This window comes from Pararge aegeria, chromosome 4 (genome assembly GCF_905163445.1).
Source record: "Pararge aegeria chromosome 4, ilParAegt1.1, whole genome shotgun sequence".
NCBI lineage: Eukaryota > Metazoa > Arthropoda > Insecta > Lepidoptera > Nymphalidae > Pararge > Pararge aegeria.
The window spans coordinates 3,512,629-3,534,954 of NC_053183.1; the positions used below are offsets into that span (position 1 = coordinate 3,512,629).

A 22,326-nucleotide genomic window follows, 5' to 3' on the forward strand; every position below is an offset into this window, starting at 1 on the left:
TGCCGACCTCCCTGGTGCAGCAGTGAGCGGTGAGTTTTTAAGTGGGAGGTCACGGGCTAATAAACCACCTGGCATCGTTTTAATTTTTTTTTTTTTTCTACTACAAGTCAGCTCTTGACTGCAATCTCGCATGCTGGTAACTGACGATGCATATGATGCTAACGGGCTTAACATGTTAAGGGTATTTATATTAAAAATATACCCCTAAAAGGTTTCTAAAGGTTTGTACGCGGCATCGTACCGGAACGCTAAATCGCTAAGCGGCACGCCTTTGCTGTAGGGCGATGTCGGAGACAGCAGATCAGATCTTACGCCCGAGGTTAATAACTGTATCTCTCCAGATGGCAGATTGAAGTCAATAGCGCTATCCTTATTTCAAGGGGAGAGTATAAAAAGGATAGCACTCCTAAATTCTATCCGTCTTCTGAAGACTTACGATTAGATTGTTCATTCATTTCATTGGTTAGTCGTTCTCTAATTTCTATACTTTAAATATAGGTGAAGATGCGACGATAGCGCTTTGGGTAGGAGCTGAACTTCACTTTCGGGAGGCATAGTTCGGATCCCAGAACACACGTCTAACTTTTGTTAGTTATATGCGTTTTAAGTAATTAAAATATCACTTTCTTCAGCAGTGACGGAAAACATCGTGAGGAAACCTGCATGCCTGGGAGTTTTAAATAATGTTCACAAAGGTGTGTGGAGTTTACCAATCCGCACTGCCTACGGCCTTAACCCCTTCTCATTGTACCAGGAGACCCGTGCTCTGTAGTGGTAATGGGTTGGTGTCAGCAAAGAAAATCTCTGTCATATACTTCATCAAGTATAGGTACAGTTGTCATCAGTCTGTCACAACTGTACCTATACTTGATGACGTATAGGTACAGTTGTGACAGAGATTTTTCTAGTTAGTAGGTACTAAAGTATGTGTGTTTTTATTTATTTTCAATCTGAACATATCGTCTATGTAAGACTGGTTAAGAAAAAAAAATAATAAATATTTATCTACCTATTAGAATAAAGTTGTTTATGTCTAAATGGTGAAAGATTTGTGAAAACTGCAACCATACACAACGAAATTCCATATCGGAAACAATAGAAGAATGCTAATCAAGATTTCACTCTTATCGTCATAACGTATTTATACCCACCGAACATTTCTATTCAGTACAGAGGTACAATAAATTATTATGCTTCGGTCGAATTGCGCGAGCGATTACCGAATTTATACCAATAACAATATGCATTAGCTTCACGTGCTTTTCATTTTACGAGTTGTTGCAATATATTTTATCGAAATCCACTACTAGTCTTGTGATTTCTCCAGAGACAACTGAAGAGAAACTGACGAATATATCGAGATGTCATGTTATCAGTGTTTCTAGAGCAAGTTTGCTCCATTTTGAGAATGGCGCGATGAAACCGGTCCCTCTTGCTTTTCCAAGATAAAAAAACTGCCAACGCCATCATCTTGGAACTAATGCAGGTAACGCTCACCGAGGCTAAGGGGGCGTTCATAACATACGTAGGATGTTCTGATCTGCTAGCTAATATGCTCTCTCCAATCTTACGTTGGAGAGAGCGGGGATCTCGGCAAATATCACGCAATTCTTTTTCTGATTGAAACAAAAAAAATTATACTATTTTGGTCCATTGGTCTTTTTACAATTACAATCCAACACGTTAACGTAAGAAACCCACATTTTGAACGTGAGATAACGTGAGATTCGGTGACGGGGGAGGAGGTTGAATAAAATCTCATGACATCTCACCAGGGGGGGAGGGAGGGACAGTATGGATGCCCCCTAAGACTGACACAGACAAATAACGAATACCTTGTCAACGTTGACATTTATGCAACTAGTGTAAGTAATTTCAAAACCTGGTCATAAACAATCTGTACTATAAAAAAAACAAAAAAAATTAGTCGCATTACATTGTAGCTTGCAATAAGTGATGTATCATTTATTTATTTTTATAATTATATAACTTTCTAATTCAAATTTTGTGTAGCCCTAATTATTCAATAAAAGTTTAGTAATTTGTGGACAATATACGGATCGGAGATACGGATCTTGTGTTAGAGCTATTTTAAATATATCCTACTAATATTTTAAAGAATGATTTTATGCCGCGTGGTGACGGTAGATGAGAATACAGTTGTCACCACCCCACCTCTTCCCGCGGGTGTCGTACGAGGCGACTAAGCGTGCCTAGCGTGGTAATTATGGGCAAAACCCTCCCCTTACGAGAGGCCTTTAGAGTCCAGCAGTGGACCGTAATATGCTGTGGATGATGAATAACTCTAAACAGTTTTTTTTTTTTTTCAATTTGCATGGTTTTCGAACACATACAGACAGAAAGAGTTTTGGTAGTTCCAAGACGTCGAATATTTTAAATGCGAAAGTGTGGATTTTTGTTACTCAATCACGCCAAAACGTCTGAACGGATTTGGATGAAATTTGGCATGCATGTAGCCTTGGACATGGAAAAGAACATAGGCTACCTTTTATCCCGGTTACTTAAGTTGCTGCCGAGGGAAAATTGAAAATTGTATATGAGCTAAACCGCGTACAGAGAGCTTTGAAATTTGGTATGTATGTCACCTACGCTATGGAAAAGGACATGTTGTTTGTTACAGAGATAGATTGTAGTATGGCACAAAGGTAATAGCACATAGGCTACTTTTTATCCCGGGGAAATAAAGAGAATTTCCGAGGGAATAAAGAACCTTAATCCACGCCAACGAAGTCGCGGGTAACAGCTAGTTTTATAATAAATCACCATCATTCGAAATTTTAAATTCCTTTATTTAAAGTAGGCCTAGTTTATTAGGACTTGAAACGTCAAGTCAGTCTGTTTGTAGTGACTACCACTGTATTAATATGGATATAAGTTTCTACCGAGGCACAGATATAGATAAGTACGTCGAACCCTCATTTGACCTCCTGAGGTCCCCCGGTATCGGTTTGGCTTCCCAGACGGAAGTGGGTTCGCAGCGGGAGTGTAACGGACCGAGACGAAACCTGTTTTAAATGTTATATGTATAGCCAATTCGACTCCCGGTTGAGGGCGTGGGCCGGCCTTTTGTGGCCAGCCGTTTGGGTGAAAATTTACATTGAATTTATTTATATTGTGTCTCGATCACCGTGCTACAAACATGTATTTGCTAGCTCTTACCCGCGGCTTCGCTCACGTGTTGTCTTTAAAAGTGATTGTGAAGAGCTAAATGAAAGAAATATGAACAAAAGCACTCACTTTCTCATTCATACTATTATTACAAATGCGAAAATGTTTACTGCAAAACTAAACCTGTTCAGCTTTAAAAAGAAGAGTTTGTACCTTGATTTTATTTCCCTCTGTCTACAACAGACATACATGTTAAGTCCCTAACAGTAAAACAAGTACGGGAGTTGACAACGGGACATAAGGGAGAATATTCATCAGGTTTGTGTGTATTAAACTGATTTAAAAGTTTCTTGCAAGATTCGATCCAAACAAACCGAGTAATGAGACATAAATGTTTATAAAAATAGATAAACCATAAATCACCTGTTTGAAACTTAACATAGGCGTGGGATTTTTGAATGATTACACTAAAACTTATTCCTTAGCTATCGTTGTGTGGGCGTCATAAGAACCATAAAGACAATAAAAAACTTTGTGCTTCCCACACTTAACAGGCGACGTGTTTGTATCCTCTCTGAGACTAGAAGATACTCTTTTATAAATTAGAGACGGTACACGATAATAGTTCATTAGGGTTGTCACGTTATTACCTTGAATACGGTTTTTAATCAGGGTTGGCAATTTCAATACATTTATTTGATGCGAAATGAATGAATCCTTTCTCAACAGAAAGGATTCATTCATTTCTTACCCAAAGATTCTTTATAGAGTTATAAAGAATGTTTGGGCAGAGCCTTTATGGATATATTAAATGCTTTTTCTTATCACTATACAAACCCTTTGATTGCGTTCTGTTACATATCTAATATACTAGTTTACATATTGATTTGCTCAGTCAAAAAGTCGAATCAGCAATAGAAATAAGGCAGTGTAATTTAGATAACCAGTCAGTCGTTCTGATATTAGCTGAATTGCTGCCCAGCTATAGACTACCGGCCTGGCTCAACGAGCTAAACTCCCGAGCACAAATGGCCGTAAATATGCGTAAAGTGTCGACTTCAAAAATTGAAGAATAGTGATAAAATGAAAGAGAAAATTTTTGTCAAAAAACTATTTTATAAAAGTTAAATAGATTCAACTCACACTGTTCTAGCTATTTATTTGAGTTAGTTAAGTTAGAAAAAAAAATTAAAACAAAACTAACATAGCTTTATCCAAACTAAATGGCAGCTTTAAGCTTACGATGATATAATTCATTCTCCATTGATAGAGAGTCGACGCTTACCTAACAGTTATTTCAGTTTTATTTTGTTCCAAACTCACGTGCACATAAAATAATCACTGAAATAGCTGGAACTAAATTGAATATTCAAAATGACTGAAAGGCCCCATGGTAAACGAACGTTTCAGTTTAGATCTGTGGAATTGAATTGCTTCGTAAATGGTCCGTTAACAAAGTTTTGAACTATTAATATTGAAACCTTCAATAGAAGTTCGCCAAAACCGAGATCGTTTAATAAGCCATGATTGCACGTAATTACCTCGGAAGTCTCAGTAGTTCACGAGATCCTGGGTTCTATTCCCGGTCGTGCCTAAAGCTAGCTGCACGTTAATAAATTTGGATTTTATTAACACCAATGCCGTGGGGAATAGGTTAAGTCGCCACTTACATTTGATAAAAATCGTTCACCCTCCACAAATCGCTGGACCAGCGTAGAGTAGTTTTTTTTTTTGTTTTGTCTACCTACCTGACGCAACGGTGAGCGCTGTGAGTTTAAGTAGGGTCGCGGGTTCGATTCCTGGCAGGTGCAAATTGGGAATTTATAATTTCTGAATTATCTCTGGTTTGGTCTGGTGGGGCAGGCTTTGGCGGTGGCTAATTACCACCCTTCCGACGAAGACGTACCGCTGATCGATTAAGTGTTCCGGTACGGTGCTTAACGACAGCAAAATATTACATCCTACTAATATTATAAATATGAATTCAAGTTTATTTGTTACGCTTTCACACGAAAACTACTGAACCGTACTCATAAAACTTTTTATACATATTCTTGGAGGTATTAGAAATAACAAACCTAGTATACTTTTCATTGAAAAAAAAAATTACCTAAGATAGAAAAAGTTTGTGAAAAAATCTCAAAATCTGTAGCAGTACGCTGCCTCAAAATTACGCGGGCAAAGCCGCAGGGCACATCTAGTACATAATATTACTTTTTATATTCTGGAATGCCAATATCTTAATTGTACCTAGTAGTAACTAACATCAATTAAAATTTAAATACTACCCTGACAACAATTTGAATGCCAATTTGGCACGGTACCTACAGTAAAGATTACGTTTTTTGTAACATCTATTTACGTGTATCAGCAAATAAATAAAATTGAATTGAGTTAAATATATCCATGCACACTTGGCCAGCGTGGTAGACAACGGCCTAAATCCTACTCATCCTGAGAGGAGAACCGTGACCTGTAGTGGGTCATGATGAAGATGCGATGAATCACATTCGGGTAAACGGGTTACAGAGAATCATTACGTAGTGACGTGATCGGTCATTGGGGCGAATCTTAAGCGATAGGTAGTTTTTAAAACCCGTTCGGGGACTTCTGAACAAAATTCGATTGGGGGCTATAATAAAAAGCTTGGCAATTTATGACATTGAGTTTATGAGCTTTTATTTATATCTTATCACATCATGACCTTCTTGGCGCAATGGTGAGCGCTGTGGTTTTAAGTGGAAAGTCCCGTGTTCGATCGGATTCTTGTCCACTGCTGGATTTTAGTCCTCTCCCAACGAGAGGGTTTGCTTATAATCACCACGTTGGGTAGATGGTTGTAGTAGCACAGAGAAAGCTGCCGCCCGTACTCCGTTATATTCCTTGGTCACCCGCAGGTAGAGAGGGGGTGGTGAGACCTGTATACTGACTTGCCGTCACCACCACAGACGTGCCGGTGAGCAATTTACCGTTCCGGAGAAACCGGTTAGAGGTAATGGTTTAATATAACTGCCCCCTAACAGCCCGTTACCATCTTAGACTGTATCATTACTTATCAGCATGTGACATTGCAGTCAAGGGCTAACTTATAGTGGAATAAAAAAACACAATTGAAGCGCTGATAGCCTAGTTGTTAGGGAATTGGCTTCCCTCTCGGAGGACCGAGTTCGATCGCCGGTTTCGGACTTCTAACGAGTTACGTGTGTTTTTAATTCAAGACTCAGTGGCGTGCATAGAGGGTATGCACAGGGTATGCAAATGTTATAAAATAGAGAAAATCTCCAGTAAGAGTTATAAATGACTTAAGGATAGGCATTGCAAGAGTTATAGAAAGCCTACTCTTGAGTATTTATAACTCGTACGGGCGTTTTTCTTCTTTTTATATCATCTGCATACCCTGTGCATACCCTCTATGCACGCCACTAATTAAAGTGAATAAAATATCATTTGCTTTAACTGTGAAGGATACCTCGTGAGGAAACCTGCATGCTGTAGAGTTCCCCATAGTTTACTCAAAGGCGTGAGAAGTCTATTTATCCGCACATGGCCAGCTTGGTGGACTTACGGCATAAACCCCTCTCATTCTTAGAAGAGACCCGTGCCCTGTAGCTCCCGGTAATCGGTCGATTGTAATGATATATGTGGTGTGGTATTTTTGAATAATCAAAAAATTTATTATATTTCTATATCATTAAGCCGGTTAGGTTCCCATCGGTCGAACTATACAATATTACTGAAGTACTTTCAGTCAGGAAAATATATATCCTTCATGTCATTTTAAGGAAACACCGTGAATTGCATTTTAATCCAAGTGTCTATACGGAAAAGAGAAGATCTGAAATCGTCTGTCAGATTAAACCATGCCGCACTATGCTTGCTAAAAGACAATCTAAATGTTATCGTGGCACCATGTTTATTGTGTCAATTCTGTACCCTTACCAATATTCTGAATAAATGAATAAATGAAAAGAAAATTTATTCTTTTTTTTTTTTTTTAATTCTTAAAAATGCTTAAAATTAAAATAAAAAAACACTATTAAAAATTTATAAAAAAAACCTCCACCCTCCGCTTGCGGGGCTTTTGAATGCCCAAGCAACCGGCGGTCAGGGCTCCAGAGTGAGGAACCTCCTCACAATGCGCACCGTTTCAAGGACTACTGCCTTCTGTATCCGACCCGTGATCCAACAACCAAGCGAAAGCTTCTTAAGATGTTGGTCGAAGCTTTTCGCGAGAAGACCATTGACTGAAACGGTTTTTTATATTATTATTATAACACGTAGTAGGTGCGTGCAACTAAATTTATGAGACTGTCGTATGTGTACCTACATTACATAACAGTTCGAAAGACATAAAGCACACATATTCACGGCGTCCCAAGGAAACATTCCCACGAGTTTTTCGCTATTGATCGCCTTATTTGATTGCGCCGGCTCACCATTTCTTATTGCCATAGAAACTGGTCCAGTTCCCATGATGTTTCCAATAATAAATCATCCGTTCACAATAGGTAATGTAACCTCTATAGCCTTGGGGATAAAGTTACAATTCGATCGACCAGTCTTGTCAGGTGAGATGTCGGTAAACGTTTTGTTATTAGAAGTTTAATTACGGTACTATAATTGCTAAGTTAAAATCGAGTTATAACGAGTTTAACGATTCTGAATACAATTTTTTGCGAAGCCTTAGGCTATTTGTAGGTTGGCGCAATTTTCCGATACATTCGATTCCTTCTTTATTATAAGGATACTGTTTGCAAGGAATGTACCTTAATTAATTTCAATGTCATATTCTCTCTTTGTTTTAAATAATATAAACCATTTTTGAAGTTAAACTTCTAATGCGACTTCCAACAAGGTTGCGTTAAACGTTTAACGCTACCATTTATGGGTATTGGTATTATCTGACAGATTGTTATATTCTGATTGTGTAATTCAACACAGTTGTCGCCAACGTCCATACCATGTTGAATACACCGGTTCTCGTCCGATCACCGAAGTTAGGCAACATCGGGCGCGGTCAGTACTTGGATGGGTGACCGCCTGGGAACACCGCGTGATGTTGGCTTTTTTTGCTTTCTTTTGAAAAGAATCTAAAACAAATAAGGAAGTAGATTTTATGGCTTTTTTACCTTGTTTTAAATAAAATTATTAAACTAGAAAAAAAAATATCATTAAGAAGTTTCACTTCTTACGTGTGTACACTAATACAAACACACTTTTTATTAACACGTTAAACTAAAATACAGGTTAAGCTAATAAAAATGTATTAGCTTAACCTGTATATTTGTTTGTCTGTTTGTAACCGACTCCTATGGACTTGATTTTGACCCTCTTCAAACGGTCTGATTTAGTACAAACTTGGCATGTCTATCGAGGACCGATGACAATGATTTGATAAGATCATTTTATTTTTCAATTTTCAAAATAAGACTTTTGATAATTTATATCATTTTCATTTATACTTAGTCGATAAGGCATGAATGATGTTAATTTTAATGTCCAACTTTTATCTGTAGCCGGTTTCTCTAATATTAACAAATTAGATGGTGAATGGGTTACCGATGAATTTTGCTATAATAAAAATTATAGTTTTAAAAAAACACGCTTTTATAAACTAAACTAAAAGGTAAAAAAAAGGTTTCGGATCCGTAAGTCATCACTGGCAACACGCATTGTTCGAAGACTTCGGTCTTCAGGCACTGAGGGATTTTAGGCGAAAAGATGCCTGGAAGTTTCCCGAACGCTGCCCGTCAGACTTTACATTTCCGGAATTCAGACGTTATTTATTTACTAGAGCAGCTTTTCTTGTCCCTTTTCATTGAATCCGTAGTCACTTCTAACCAGTGGTAAAGTACCTAACTACAAACAGACATACTTGGAATAAAAGAGATTTAAATTCCTAATAGCTCTTATCGTGATAGCCTAGTCGGTAGGAATTCCTTCCTTTCGAGGGGACTCAGACCTCTTAGTTTTCGTAGTTATGAGCTTTAAAAGCAATTTAATGTCACTTGTTTTAACGGTCCACCGTTAAAAACTGAAAACATCGCGAGGAAACCTGCATGCCTTAGAGTTCTACATAATTTTCCTAATGGTATTTGCAGTTCACTAATCCGCATCGGGCCAGCGTGGTGGACTACGGCCTTAACCCCTTCTCATTTTGGGAGGAGACCCGTGCCCTGTAGTAAGCCGATTATGGTTCGATATCATGATGATAGGTGCGAAATAGTCCTTATGCCCGTATTAACAAACTCTCAAAAGTCAGAGCAAGAAACGATTTTCATCTAAACCACTTTTCTTCACAAAGTGTACAAATAACAAACACTCCGCAAAAGTTAAGACGAGCATTCTATTGTGACGGAACTTTTTTATGTCTTCACAAATCACCTGACATTGAAGAAAAGTAATTCCGCTCTTAGAGACACTGCGCGGGACAACAAAGTTCCTAGTTCCTATTAGTTCCAATGGCTTGAGTTTGTACTAAGAAGTTCGGTCTTATTTCTTTTAGCACTCGTTTGGTGCACTGTTTCTCCTTTTAAGAAGTTAGCAAAAGCTTTTTTTTTACTCTTAAAAAACTACAGGTGAAGTTTAATTTACAGTTTTAATTATCTGCTTATGTGCTTTTATTAGAAATTATTGCTTTTTAGCTTCATTACAACATTTTTATGTTTTCGTTTGAATTTGAATGAATTTCGCGATAAAATGAATCTTATGTCCTATCTCATAGTATGAAATCAAACCGTGTAAATTTCAATTTGAATTCATTCAGTAGTTTAAGCCATGATAAATACAGACAGACGGACATGAATGAAAAGTATGTACAGTTTTGGGTTCAGTATCGGATATAGAGTGCCCTGCCAAAAAAACAAAATATAAATATCTTCAATGAACAGAATTTGACCTGTTACAGTTTTATTGTAAGTATAGATGACTTCCTCAACATCCTATCCCAGCAACCGCTTGACTTGATTTTTGACATACATGACTTGATTTTTGGAGAGTAACATTAAAAAATATCAATTTCCAGGGATGGTTTACAGCGACTTTTGTATATTTACAAGAAATATCGCCCTTCCTTAACGTAATAACATGCAAACAAACGAATTGTGACCGCAGGTAGCACCGCGGGCGCAGCTTGTTATTACTATAGAAGAAAAGTTATTTCTTTTGAGCCGACTTAAAATACCATAACGTAAAATAACATTCATTGCAAGCGACAGCCCTAGGATTTTCCGTGGGACAATTGACACTTGACAGTTTCCAACGAAGTTTATATCTCCTTATAAATGTTAAAGCATTCTAGAAACTTGTTAACGTGAGTTTGTCTTGTTACAGGAGGCAAACAGCGTCGCCAAACTGGATTTCCTTTGATTTCGCCGCCATGGATTCAGAGAGGTAATTTATATTGTTTTTTTATCTGTTTTATTATGACAAATGCTTAAATCGTGAAAGAAGCAGTTTAATTTCATCATCATCATAACAACCCATAGCCGGCCCACTACAGGGTACGGGTCTCTTTCTGCAATGAGAAGTGTTTAGGCCTCGACCACAGCAGTAAATTTTGATAGGGACTGAAACGTATTATTAAACCCGGGTCGGTAATTTACGATTGACAATGTTGATTGCGAAAGTTTGGCTCAACCTTTATTTACCGACCAACTACTGCCTCCTACTACTAATGTGAAGTCCAGTCCGGATTGGTAGTAGTACACGCCTTTGAGAACATTATAAAGTACTCTTATGCGTTTCGTCACGATATTTTCCTTCACAGTTAAAGCAAGTGACATTTAATTGCTTGAAATGCACTTAACATTGAAAAGTTTAAGATGCCTGCCGGGGTTCGAACTCGGCTTCCGAAAGTGATGCCAAAGTCCTATTCACTGAGCTATCACCGCTTACCGTGACATACTACCAGTAGTTAACATTGATTTTTATTTCACTACAAGTTAGCACTTGGATGCAATATCACCTTTTCGTTATAGTAACAAATGACGGGCCAAGCAGATTGGGCACCTGATTTTAAATCTATAAAGAGAGCGATACTTCGCAGGTCATGCAAGGGACACATCTAGTAATAATTTTTATTAATTTAAAAGAAAATGTGACTGCAATAAAATGAACATTAGAAGCAAAAATTAACTTGCAGTGCAATAGACTAGACTGCTTGGCTGTAAATTACTGCTCTAACCAGGTTGCTTCTTTTATAGTTTTAAATCACAATGTGAGATGGTGATAGCAAGAAAAAAACCGGCTAATTTTGTTGTGGGTTTCTTCTGAGACCAGGGCGCGTTTGCAACTCTCGTAACTTTAGTTGTTGATTAATTTATTTATCGCCATCAACTCACTTCTACGTCATGTTTTATACATGTAATGTACGCTACAAAAGTGCCATCTATGTGCCTATTTCAATGAAGAAATATTTGACTTTGACCTTTTACAAAAAAACAAAAAAAAATACTAATAACTGACTATTCTCAAGGTAAGGCTATCATCACATACCTGAAATTGTAAAACTCTTGCATTTTTCATGACATAATGCAGTGATTAGATAAAATGTGGATCGAATTATTTTCTCAACCGAATAATTTTTTACCCCAAGTAATGGTACTGAAGCTTAATGCTTTTTCTCGTAAAATATAAAACCTACGATCGTGGTTTACCTACTAATGTTTCAAGCCAGAGGCTTGGCTTGGTTCCAAATTTAAGTTATTCAATTTGAACTTCAAATTCTTTAATCTCCACAAAGGCTTTTAAGGTTTAACTATTTTTTAATATTTGTTCGACATGCTAAGCACTAAAGTATCAAGCTGAATAATAATAGTTTATTATGGCCAAGAATAACGACATTACTTTGGTTAATTCGGTCACTACGAACAGTTCAAAGCTTATAAGGTAGTTGCTAGTTACTAGTAGCTAGTTGAAATAAATGAATTATGAATTATTTTAATTATATCTAGTCAACCTAGAAACAAATGCAATTTATCTACAGGGTTACTTTTTGAGCCTTGGCAATTTTTTTATGAAATCTCTGTGTCCATCCTATAACCACTTAAACCTCGAAGCTTGCTGAGCTATGCCGTTAAGGCAGTAACTCCAGTTCTTGGACTGATCTTCTTATTTCTCATTTTGGCGTTGAGGGCCATAGGCAAGTGTTGGATTTTTGGTGCGGTATAGGCATTCTAGCAACTTTGAATCCCGCTTCCATCGGTTTTCAGTTATTTCAAAATTAAAAATTCATCATTCAATCCATTTATTTCAAGTCGGCCTAATGTAACTTTCACTTTTGAAACGTCCAGTCTGTCAGTTTTTAGTGACTCTACCACCGGTTCGGAAGGCAGATCATACCGAGAAGAAGCCGGCAAGGAACTCAGCCGTTGCTCTTTTCCAACATCAACAAATTACATCTTACATTTTAAAATTCATTTTTCTATCTTGTGAGAGATGAAAGCGGAGCCGGATGCTTCCAAGCAACCTTCATTAAGAAATTCATCAATTGTATAGTAACCTCGCTGTAATAAATGTGTTTTAACATATTCTTTAAACTTATGCATTGGTAGATCCAAAATTAGCTTAGGAATCCTATTATAGAAGCCTTTATTTGTTCAGCCTACTATCACTTTAGCTTCGCAACTAGCTTAGCTATATCAGTAACTCCAGTTCTTGTACGGATCTTCTCATTTCTCATTTTCATCAATGCCTTTTAAGGTCAGTTATGTGTCCAGCCTATTGTCACTAAAGCTTCGCAACTCGCAGAGCTTTCTCAGTAACTTTAATTCTTCTACGGATCTCATCATTTCTCATTTTACCCTACGCATTTTTAGGGCATAGGCAAGAGGGGGGGTTTTTGAATGTTTTTGAATTTTATTACTACGCCTATACTAAGTTAAAACCACAGGACATATACTATATTTGGTGAAAACGTTAAATCAATAAGTATGAATGTTAAACGAGTGTCGAACGCTCTTACCTTACTCATAATTCTAATTAGAACTTGTAAATACATAACTGTATCACTAACGATTTCCGGACTGTAGTTGGCAGGATATTAGTAGTTAACTTGATTAATTTCGGAGTTATTAAACTTATTCACGTCGGATCGGATTAGCGTTTCCTATGTAAGTACCTAAATAACTAGTTTTAATGGAATTATATACATTGAACGATAGTTACAATCAAAAACCTAACCTTAAATAACTTGAAAAAAAATACCATAATCACATACAAATGTTGGTGTATTGAAAATGATGACGTGAAACGGAAAAATGTGGCGCGATGTGTGAATTTTTTTTAAACGCCGATAATGAAGTTCCACTTCAATTCGTTTTTTGTTGCTCCTGAAAATTCTGAACAGGATGCATTTTTGCACATGTGGCTTGGCCTACCGTTCCTACGAATATTCATTCCTAATATATTATGAAAATTAAGCTTAATTTGCTATACTCCGCGAATAGCAGGAGAATCTGTATGGTGTAATTGGCGAAATGGGCTCTTCAATATTTTTGAATAGGGCGTTTAAACTCCAACCGTTTCCACTATCCACCCTCTTAGCGTAAGATAATAGGTGTTAAACCGCTTAATGAGCGTAGTTTAGTCCCGTCGAGGGTCGTGAAAGGCGGACACGGATCTAAAGGGGATAAGGACCAATTTGGGAAGCAAATCAATTGATGCGATCATAGTGGGAAACGGAAACCCTGCTGTATAAATTTGGCTCCTTTTTGAATTCATAAATATTTGGGTACTTTTTTAGTGCTAGTTGTTAGAGGAGCTTCGATTACTAAAACACCGTCCTTTGACAATGAGGACACGATGGTCTTTGGGTCGATTCCTTGTGGTAAGTGGAACTCCCTCTGGTACTGCCTCACTGTGGTGGAGCTGTCAGTGATGCCCTCGTTAGTCGCCGATACTGTAAATAAATATGAAATCAGGATTTGGATTATGCTGTAACCTATGCAGGGACGATCTTTTTATTATCCTTTTTGTATAAATTTGATCACTATGCTACGGGTCTCCAGCTGTCGATGCCGAAATTAGTATATGCATTTATATCAGTCTCATAGCGACTGTAACGCCATCTAGTAGGAAACATTGTAGTTTCCAATTACTTTTCAAAGGTCCATATTACAATAAGACACACAATGGTGAGGTGACACATTGCTTTTTAACAATTTTAATTTATTGTTTTTTATTGTGTTTTTACCTACACTTGGAGGAATTTTTATATGCATTTTAAATTTATAAAATTTATATATCCTCCCAGTATAGGTAAAAACACAGTAAAAATTATAAAATATATTATCTTCTTATCGCTCTTATAACAACATTTCTCAATTGTGTACAAGATAGATTGCATCCTGGAGATGCAAATAGATTCTTACTAATATTATAAATGCGAAAAGTTATTTGCTTGTAACTTAGTAACAAAACAACTTGTTTTTTTGCATAGAGTTATTTTAACATGGCTTTACCTCCCAGGAAATCAAACGGTTCCCAAAAATAACAATACTATAAAAAGTAAAAAAATAAATAAAAGTAAATCAGACAAAAATCGGGCAACAGCTTATCAAGCAACTTACATATACGGGAAATTAAAAAAAATAAAAACATTACGGCTACAAACTGTGTCGTGTGGTGACAGCAGATTAGAATACAGTTGTCACCACACATGGTTGCCACCATCAGTGGCGTGCATAGAGGGTATGCACAGGGTATGCAGATGATATAAAATGTAGAAAGTCTCCAGTATACGAGTCGATAGTCTACGAGTTATATACCTATACTTAAGAGAAGGCTTTTTATAACTCTTACAACGCCTATCCTTAAGTATTTCATAACTCGTACTGGAGATTTTCTTAATTTTATATAACAGAGATCGGGCAGCAGTGTCCTCCGTGCTACTACCACCATCTACTGCGAATACCAACACGACTGCCCAGCGTGATTATGGACAAACCCTTTCAGTTCCGAGAGGCCTTTAGACCAGTAGTGGACTGTTTATTTTTTAATTATTCTTTGAGAAAGAATAGCAGGACAACTCCGACATGGTGGTCGGAGACCTTGTAATTCTTTGATTAATTTTTCAATACCAATTTCTCGTTCATTTAAATAGAAATAAATAAATAATGGATTTAAATTTAAAAAAAATTGGCTATTTAAATAAGTTTATTGTTTTTTTTTTCTTTTTATTAACTTTTTCTGATTAGGGCTAAATTAATAATTTGAAGTATGCCATTCTTATAAGATTTATTTTCAAATGTTAATGTGAGATGATGATAGCAAAAAGAACACCCGGCTAAGTTTATTGTAGGCGTCTTCTTAGACCAGGGCGCGTTTGGAACCCTCGTACCTTTAAGTTAACGAATTTAGTTATCGCCATCACTACTCATTACTATGTACAAATTTTGTATGTAAGCAACGCATCAAAAGTGCTATCAATGTGGCTATTTGAATAAAGAAACATTTGTCTTTGACTTTAATATACGGTAAACATAAATCTTATTGTACATTTTGTGTGCGTCATATGTGGAATGATTTTAAGTTAGGTAGTTACGGATTCATACGCGCAGCCACGAGCAGAGTTAGTTTTTCATTAATATTTGAGTAACGCTGCGATGAATTCTGATAAACGAATTGATTTTAAAACCTTTACACAGATGCCTCATAGACTCCGCATCTAGTTTACTGGATCTTTTGTGCGATGCTTCCATTTAAAGCGCCCAGTCTGCCTTGAACTTTGAATAACAATCGCGCAGAGCAGACTATAGGATAGGTCATTGAGGTCAGAGTCTGTCTCTTTCAGACCTGTTGCATTGTTAGTTTGTATGAATGCGCCGGTAGATTTATTCTCAAATCTGACAAATGGTACTTGAAATATATAGTGTTCAAGTTAAGGTTGTTATTGAATCCCGACTAGACGACCTACCTGTCGCAGTGGTGAGTGCTGTGATCCCGGGCAAGGGTATTTGGGAATTTATTCATCACCATCATCACCATCATCACTTCAACTGATTGAAGTCCACTGCTGGACATAGGTCTTTTGTAGGGAGTTCCAAAATCCACTGTCCTGGGCCGCTTGTTTCCAGTGGCTCCCAGCGACTCCATTGATGTCGTCTGTCCACCTCGTTGAGGGCCGACCGACAAATGATCTCAAAGGTGTATGAAGTCCATTAATCCGCAATGGGCCAGCGTTTATTACATCCCTTATCTCTTTATTTATCACATCCTACTTTGAATTAAAAAGAAGTTGGTATATTAAAATTAAACAAGGAATTACAAGGTCTCCGACCACCATGTCGGAGGTGTCCTGCTATTCTTTCCCAAAGGAAGAATAATTTAAAAAAAAATTAAAAAAAATGGGCCAGCGTGGTGGACTACGGCCTCAACCCCTTCTCATTGTGGGAGGAGACCCGTGCTCTGTAGTGGCAATTTCATAGATCAAAAATAAAAGTATAACAAAACAACGATGAATGTGAATTCGAGCCAATTCGAGCATGATCCCTTTCGGTCGTGCCAGATCTGCCTTAGAGTATAAGAGTTAGGGAAGAGTGCACCTGTGTTCGCACACACTTGTGCATATATCTATGACGTAGTTGCAAAATTTCTGATGATTGGCCACCCTGGCCGAAAGCGGTGAGAGTTACGGAAAAACTTGATTAAATAACAAAAAAAGTATTCCTTGCGAACCCTCTGAATTAAAATGTAAGACGACGGATTCACGGTTAGTAACTTTCATATAAATAAGCTGTGCAAAGACTTCCAATACCAATTACGCATTCGAATCGATATCGACCGGATGTAGAATCCCACGACCTTTGGATTATTTAATGTGTTCGCTATTTTAAGTAAAGATAACATTTATTTATAACATCTTTTGGCTTATATGCATGTTTATTCTTTATTCATAATATTTCTTGATCTTTTTAATGTTTTTATTACCTTGGGTACCAGCAGTGCTGCAATAGTGTTTTTTTTATGCCACTGTTTAGTTATTTTAGTGTGTATATCTGTATTATTTTACGTATAATCTTGCATGTAGTTATTATTAATGATACTATTTTTAATGATAGTATGAATTATCACTAAAATAGTAACATTAATAATAAACACATGCTAGATTATACGTGAAATAATACAGATACACAGACTAAAATACAACAACATACGTATTTTGTTTATATAAATAGGTACTTATACAAACAACAAAACAACAAAATAATAATGTCTGTCTATGTCAAAACACATATAATAATTAAAACATAAATTCGTTGCGTCTTTGTGGTCAATAGATCCCCTAACTCAGCAGTATTGTTTTAACATATAAAAATGCTGTTGAATTTAAGTTTTATTATATGACAATGATAACTTTTTTTTTTTAACTCTTTAGTATTCTTCTCTTTTTATTGTTAAAGAATGTCTAAATTTCAAAATGAATGGCAGAGTTAACCTGTAAGTGGGGTATACAGTGTAATTTATTTGATACATTGTATACCCCACTTACAGGTTAACAATAATGTGCGTACTATAATTAATTTTATTTATTTCATAGCAAGCCAACGTTATATACAATGCATTATACAATGGCAGAGTTAACCTTTAAGTGGGGTTATACAATGTATCAAATAAATTACATTGTATACCCCACTTACAGGTTAACTCTGCCATTGTATAAAGCATTGTATATAACGTTGGCTTGCTATGAACTAAATAAAATTAATTATCGTATGCACGTTATTGTTATCTGTAAAAATATTTAAACCAACCTTCTCCAGTAAAATTTGTGTTTTATCGGTGAAGTTAAGTATAGCGTGTGTACGTATGTGGGTGAAGTTCACTACAGCACAGTTATAATTAGTGCATACAATAAGGAAACATCTCAAAGACTTATCTCCCACGTGCACCGAAGATGCAAGATCGAAAACATCAGCATAGATCATTACAGTATCTAATGGTATCGTTGGACCCTAAGGTTATCCTCAAGGAGATAAATCACGGCCTTATCTCTTGAAATCGCATAGCGTGTGGGTGCAGTATAACATTGAATTGAATACAGATAATAAATCTTCCAGCAGCGTGGATGTTGGCAGTAGATGCGTTTATGGTATTGCATCTATATTGAGTATTGTTGAAGGTAAGTTTAGGTAGATATTAAAACCAGATCCTTATCGGTTGTAATAAGATCAGTAATCATTTTAGATTATTTTAGTCTCACTAAAATATAAAAACTAATTAGTAGCACAAACACATACAGGATACAAGCTGCAAGGCTAGCACGGGCAGGAGACAACAATTATATCCCCCGATTCCCTGACATGGGATATAATAAACGTGTCCACCTGCACGGGAACATGAAATAAGGGAAGTTAACCCCGTTTATTATTACACATATATTATATAGATATTATTTCCACGTGTGCGTGTTCTGAGAGTTGTTAAAGCTGTGCGAGAGGATACATTTTTATCCTTTCCCCGGGAATATAATTGTCTCCTGCCCATGCTAGCCGTGTGTACCAAACAGACGGACATGTTAAGTATCCCGTAAAAGCACAAGGGTAGGTGCTAACTATTGTTAAGGCGAAAAATAATTTACGTAAGTAGGAGATTACGTTTCGCCTCAACGATAGACTATTCTGAAAAAAAAATCTGCAAAATAAAGAATTTTTATTTGACGCTTGCATCCTGGAAATCGATATTGCATTAAGCTCGGGAAAATAAAGTGTTAATATAAATTAATAAATAAAAAAACGCGACCGTTGCGGGTTTTCTTCAATCCTTTTTTTAGCAATATAATTCTTCCTAATTAAGGACTTCAGTAGTTAATAAATATTTGGATTTTGCTTATAACAAATAATTATTTATTTATTAAAAATCAGACTACCAGTACCTAACTTATATCCCAAAAATATTATATTTACGACAGCGTGGAAATCGCAAAAAATAAAATTGGAAATTGGAATGTCGCATACCTACTTATATCGATTCCGGTGATGTCATATTTCTACTTTTACTGTATTTACGATATATATCCTTCTGATATATCCTTTTGGCTGTTGCTTTTCTTTTTTGTCCGCGTTTATTATGGTCTTTAACCATTTTCCGGGAACCTCTGTCCTTTCAACAAGCTATACAAAAAATATAGTTGATCGGGTGCTTAGGGGCGTGATGGAAGGACAAACAAACAAACACACAAACTCACTTTCGTATTTATTGCCTATATTAGTTAGGATTTCCTTCTGCTACTATTTTCTATTAAAAACACTTCGATTGCTTTTACTTTTCTTATCACGTCCATACATAAATATAGTGTTTATTTTTAATGCTGCTGTCAAAGACTTCATAACACGCAGACTGGCACCTGATAGCAGGGAAAGTGTGCACTTGTTACCAAGCCCTGTCTGTGCATAGATAAGCTGTAATTATAATGATGCAATGTATATCATTAGGTGTTGAGGAAAGTGGAATCGAGAAAAGTGTGGTCAACGACTTATATATTGGAATTCCTGACTCTTTTACCGTGGCCTAGCCGAAGGTAGGCTTCGAGGAGCAAATAGTTTTCACAGGATAAATAAGCAAATAGATTTCCATAATTATGCGTATGGGTCAACTATTTTTGCATCGAAATTTCTGAATATACTACTGTGGCCTTACCGAAGGTGAGCTGCGGTAAACTAAAAGTTTTTCCAGGATAAAAAGTAGGTATCCTATGTCTATCTCCAGGATGCACTTTGTAATTATAATGATGCGATGCTCATGATGGTTTTGAGGTAAGTGGAAATGACAAAAGTATGGTCAACGATTCATATATTGAAATTTCTAAATATTTTGCTGTGGCGTTATCCGCAGGTGAGCTGGGGGAATCTAAAAAATTTTCCGGGATAAAAGTATCCTATGTCCAGTAGGGCTAGCATGCGTACCACGAGATAGTTATTTCTACCCGTTACTCGTGTGTTTGCTAAAGAGATTGTATCTCTCTCGTGGCTCGCTTCCTAGCCCTACAGGATACAAAAATATTCAAAATTTCATTTCATCTGTAATGAAAATGATGCATATATTTGGTAGTTTGGTAAGGAAAAGGTTTGGCAACGGAGAGATGGCGGGCGATGGAGAGAGCTATGTTTAGAGTATCTTTACCTGATCAAATCAGAAGTTAGGAGATCTGTAGAAGAACTAAAGTTACCAATATAGCTCAAAGAGTCGGGAACCCGAATTGGCAATGGGAGGGACACAAAGCTGGGACTACTGATAGAAGCTTCTGGAACCCCTTTCGCGGTAAGACTATGCTAGAATTCGATATTTTTTTAATAAGAAGCCTCAATACATCCGTATTCTTTAATTAGCTGTTCAACCGGAAGTTCCAGATCACGATTCCGGTCGCAGGTTAATCGTAGTCCAGATTGGTAGCCGAGGTCACATAGAAGTCCCAGAACAGACTGACCCTGACTGTTGCCTGTTGTTTGTATAAAAGCAACACTTGTATACAACTAATATCTGAGGCCTGGAACGATTTTTACCCGTAAATCGTGAACAAAAGGAATGACCCAGAAATATTTTGATTTATGGCTTTTCTCAGAGCCATTACTCTTTGTTTCGTAGGAATTAATACATACCTACACTGCCGTTGTCACGTGCGATTGTGAACTTTAAGATTCTAATAATAAGGTTCTTTGTAATAATACGTATGGTTATGTTTGAACGTTATATTTCGTGTATACCACGAAGCGCTAACAAAGTAAGCATGCCAGTGCATATTGTTTGCACATTAACGTTTCCCGTGGGAACTGGATGCAATTCCTGAATAAATTAACACTTTATTATTTTAAAGAGCTACGTTTTTTTTTTTATTGCTCTATAGGTTAGACCTTGACTGCAATCTCAACTAGTAAGTGATGATGCAGTTTAAGATGGTACCGGGCTAACCTGTTAAAATGTTTCTACACGACATTTCACTGGATACTAGCATTTACGCACGTCTTTGGACTAGCCGCGGCCAAAGCCTACCACCTGACCAGACCAGAGAAAACTTATAAATAATAAATTCCAAAACTGCCCTGCCGGGAATCGAACCCGGGACCACCTACTCAAATTCACAGCGCTCACCGTTGCTCTAGGGAGTTCTTCAAGCGTTATTTATACCTAAAGCAGCTTTGGGCGATTTGTTGCTTTGAGACTTTGTGGAGAGAGTTCTCCATGAATAAAATGGTGGGTAAAAATTTGTGTTACAAACCTCATTTGCAACGTTATTAATGCACATTTTGTATACTTTATTTTATGGCGATACTATCACAATAAGTACCAACTGTCAGATGCAGCAGCAGTCAGATGTTTACATAATTATGATCATAGGTAGGTTACTATTTAACCAATATTTTAACAGATTCAAGAGTTCTCCATAACAAAGAAATAAAACACGAAACGCTATCAATAATTGCTTGATTTTCTTTCATAACAATGTCTAAGTATAAATTAATATACTACGACAATACACACATCGCCACCTAGCCCCAAAGTAAGCGTAGCTTGTGTTATGGGTACTAAGGTGAATATATTATAATATACTGATAAACACCCAGACACTGAAAAACATTCATGTTCATCACACAGACATTTTCCACTTGTGGGAATCGTCTCTGGTCGAGTTGCTTTCAAGGGAGGTCTGAAAGGTCTGAGTCAGGTCTATCAGAAAGACCGAAGACATTACAGCATGGAAGGCTATAATCAAAAATGTCAAAAAGATTTGCGCGCCCTTTCGAGGTGACCGAGGCCGATCCCCCCGCCACGCACCTCTAAGTTTTCGGAGTTTTGTGCGTTTTTAATTGAAGCAATTAAAAACTTACATTACTCTGAACTCACTCGCTGTAATTGTGAAGTAAAATATCATGAGGAAACCTGCACGCCTGACAATTCTCCATAACGTTCTCAGAGGCATGATAACTCTAGTAATCTCCCATCCTCACTCTCGATTCGAAAGATCTCATATTATAGGTATCGAAGTCGAAAGCCAGAAGTGTACTTCAGATCTTTGCCGTAGACGAGGATGCAAGTACTTCGTAGGAGTCCATAGGATATTAACGAAACAGTGCAGATACTTTCTATGTCTCGTAGTTTGATGGTAGAAATTTGTGGTCATTACGTTAGCTTTCGAGCAACAAAAAAAGCATTAAAATCGGTATATTCGTTTGGGAGATATGATGCGATAGACAGAAATAT

At 36.9% G+C, this 22,326-nt stretch overlaps 1 protein-coding gene and 1 non-coding gene across 4 annotated transcripts in view; both read left to right on the plus strand.

The window, feature by feature from the left end:
- LOC120637605 overlaps window positions 1-22,326 on the plus strand; it is a 190,288-nt gene that overhangs the window by 133,022 nt on the left and 34,940 nt on the right. For all 3 annotated transcript variants that reach the window (XM_039909487.1, XM_039909486.1, XM_039909485.1), the window contains one exon: window positions 10,462-10,521. In XM_039909487.1, the coding sequence (XP_039765421.1) occupies window positions 10,508-10,521 (14 nt within the window). In that variant the 5' untranslated portion in view covers window positions 10,462-10,507. The remainder of the gene's footprint in view (window positions 1-10,461; window positions 10,522-22,326) is intronic.
- LOC120623564 lies at window positions 8,076-8,194 on the plus strand. Its single transcript, XR_005658720.1, has one exon. It is a non-coding gene; the product is annotated as a 5S ribosomal RNA (ribosomal RNA).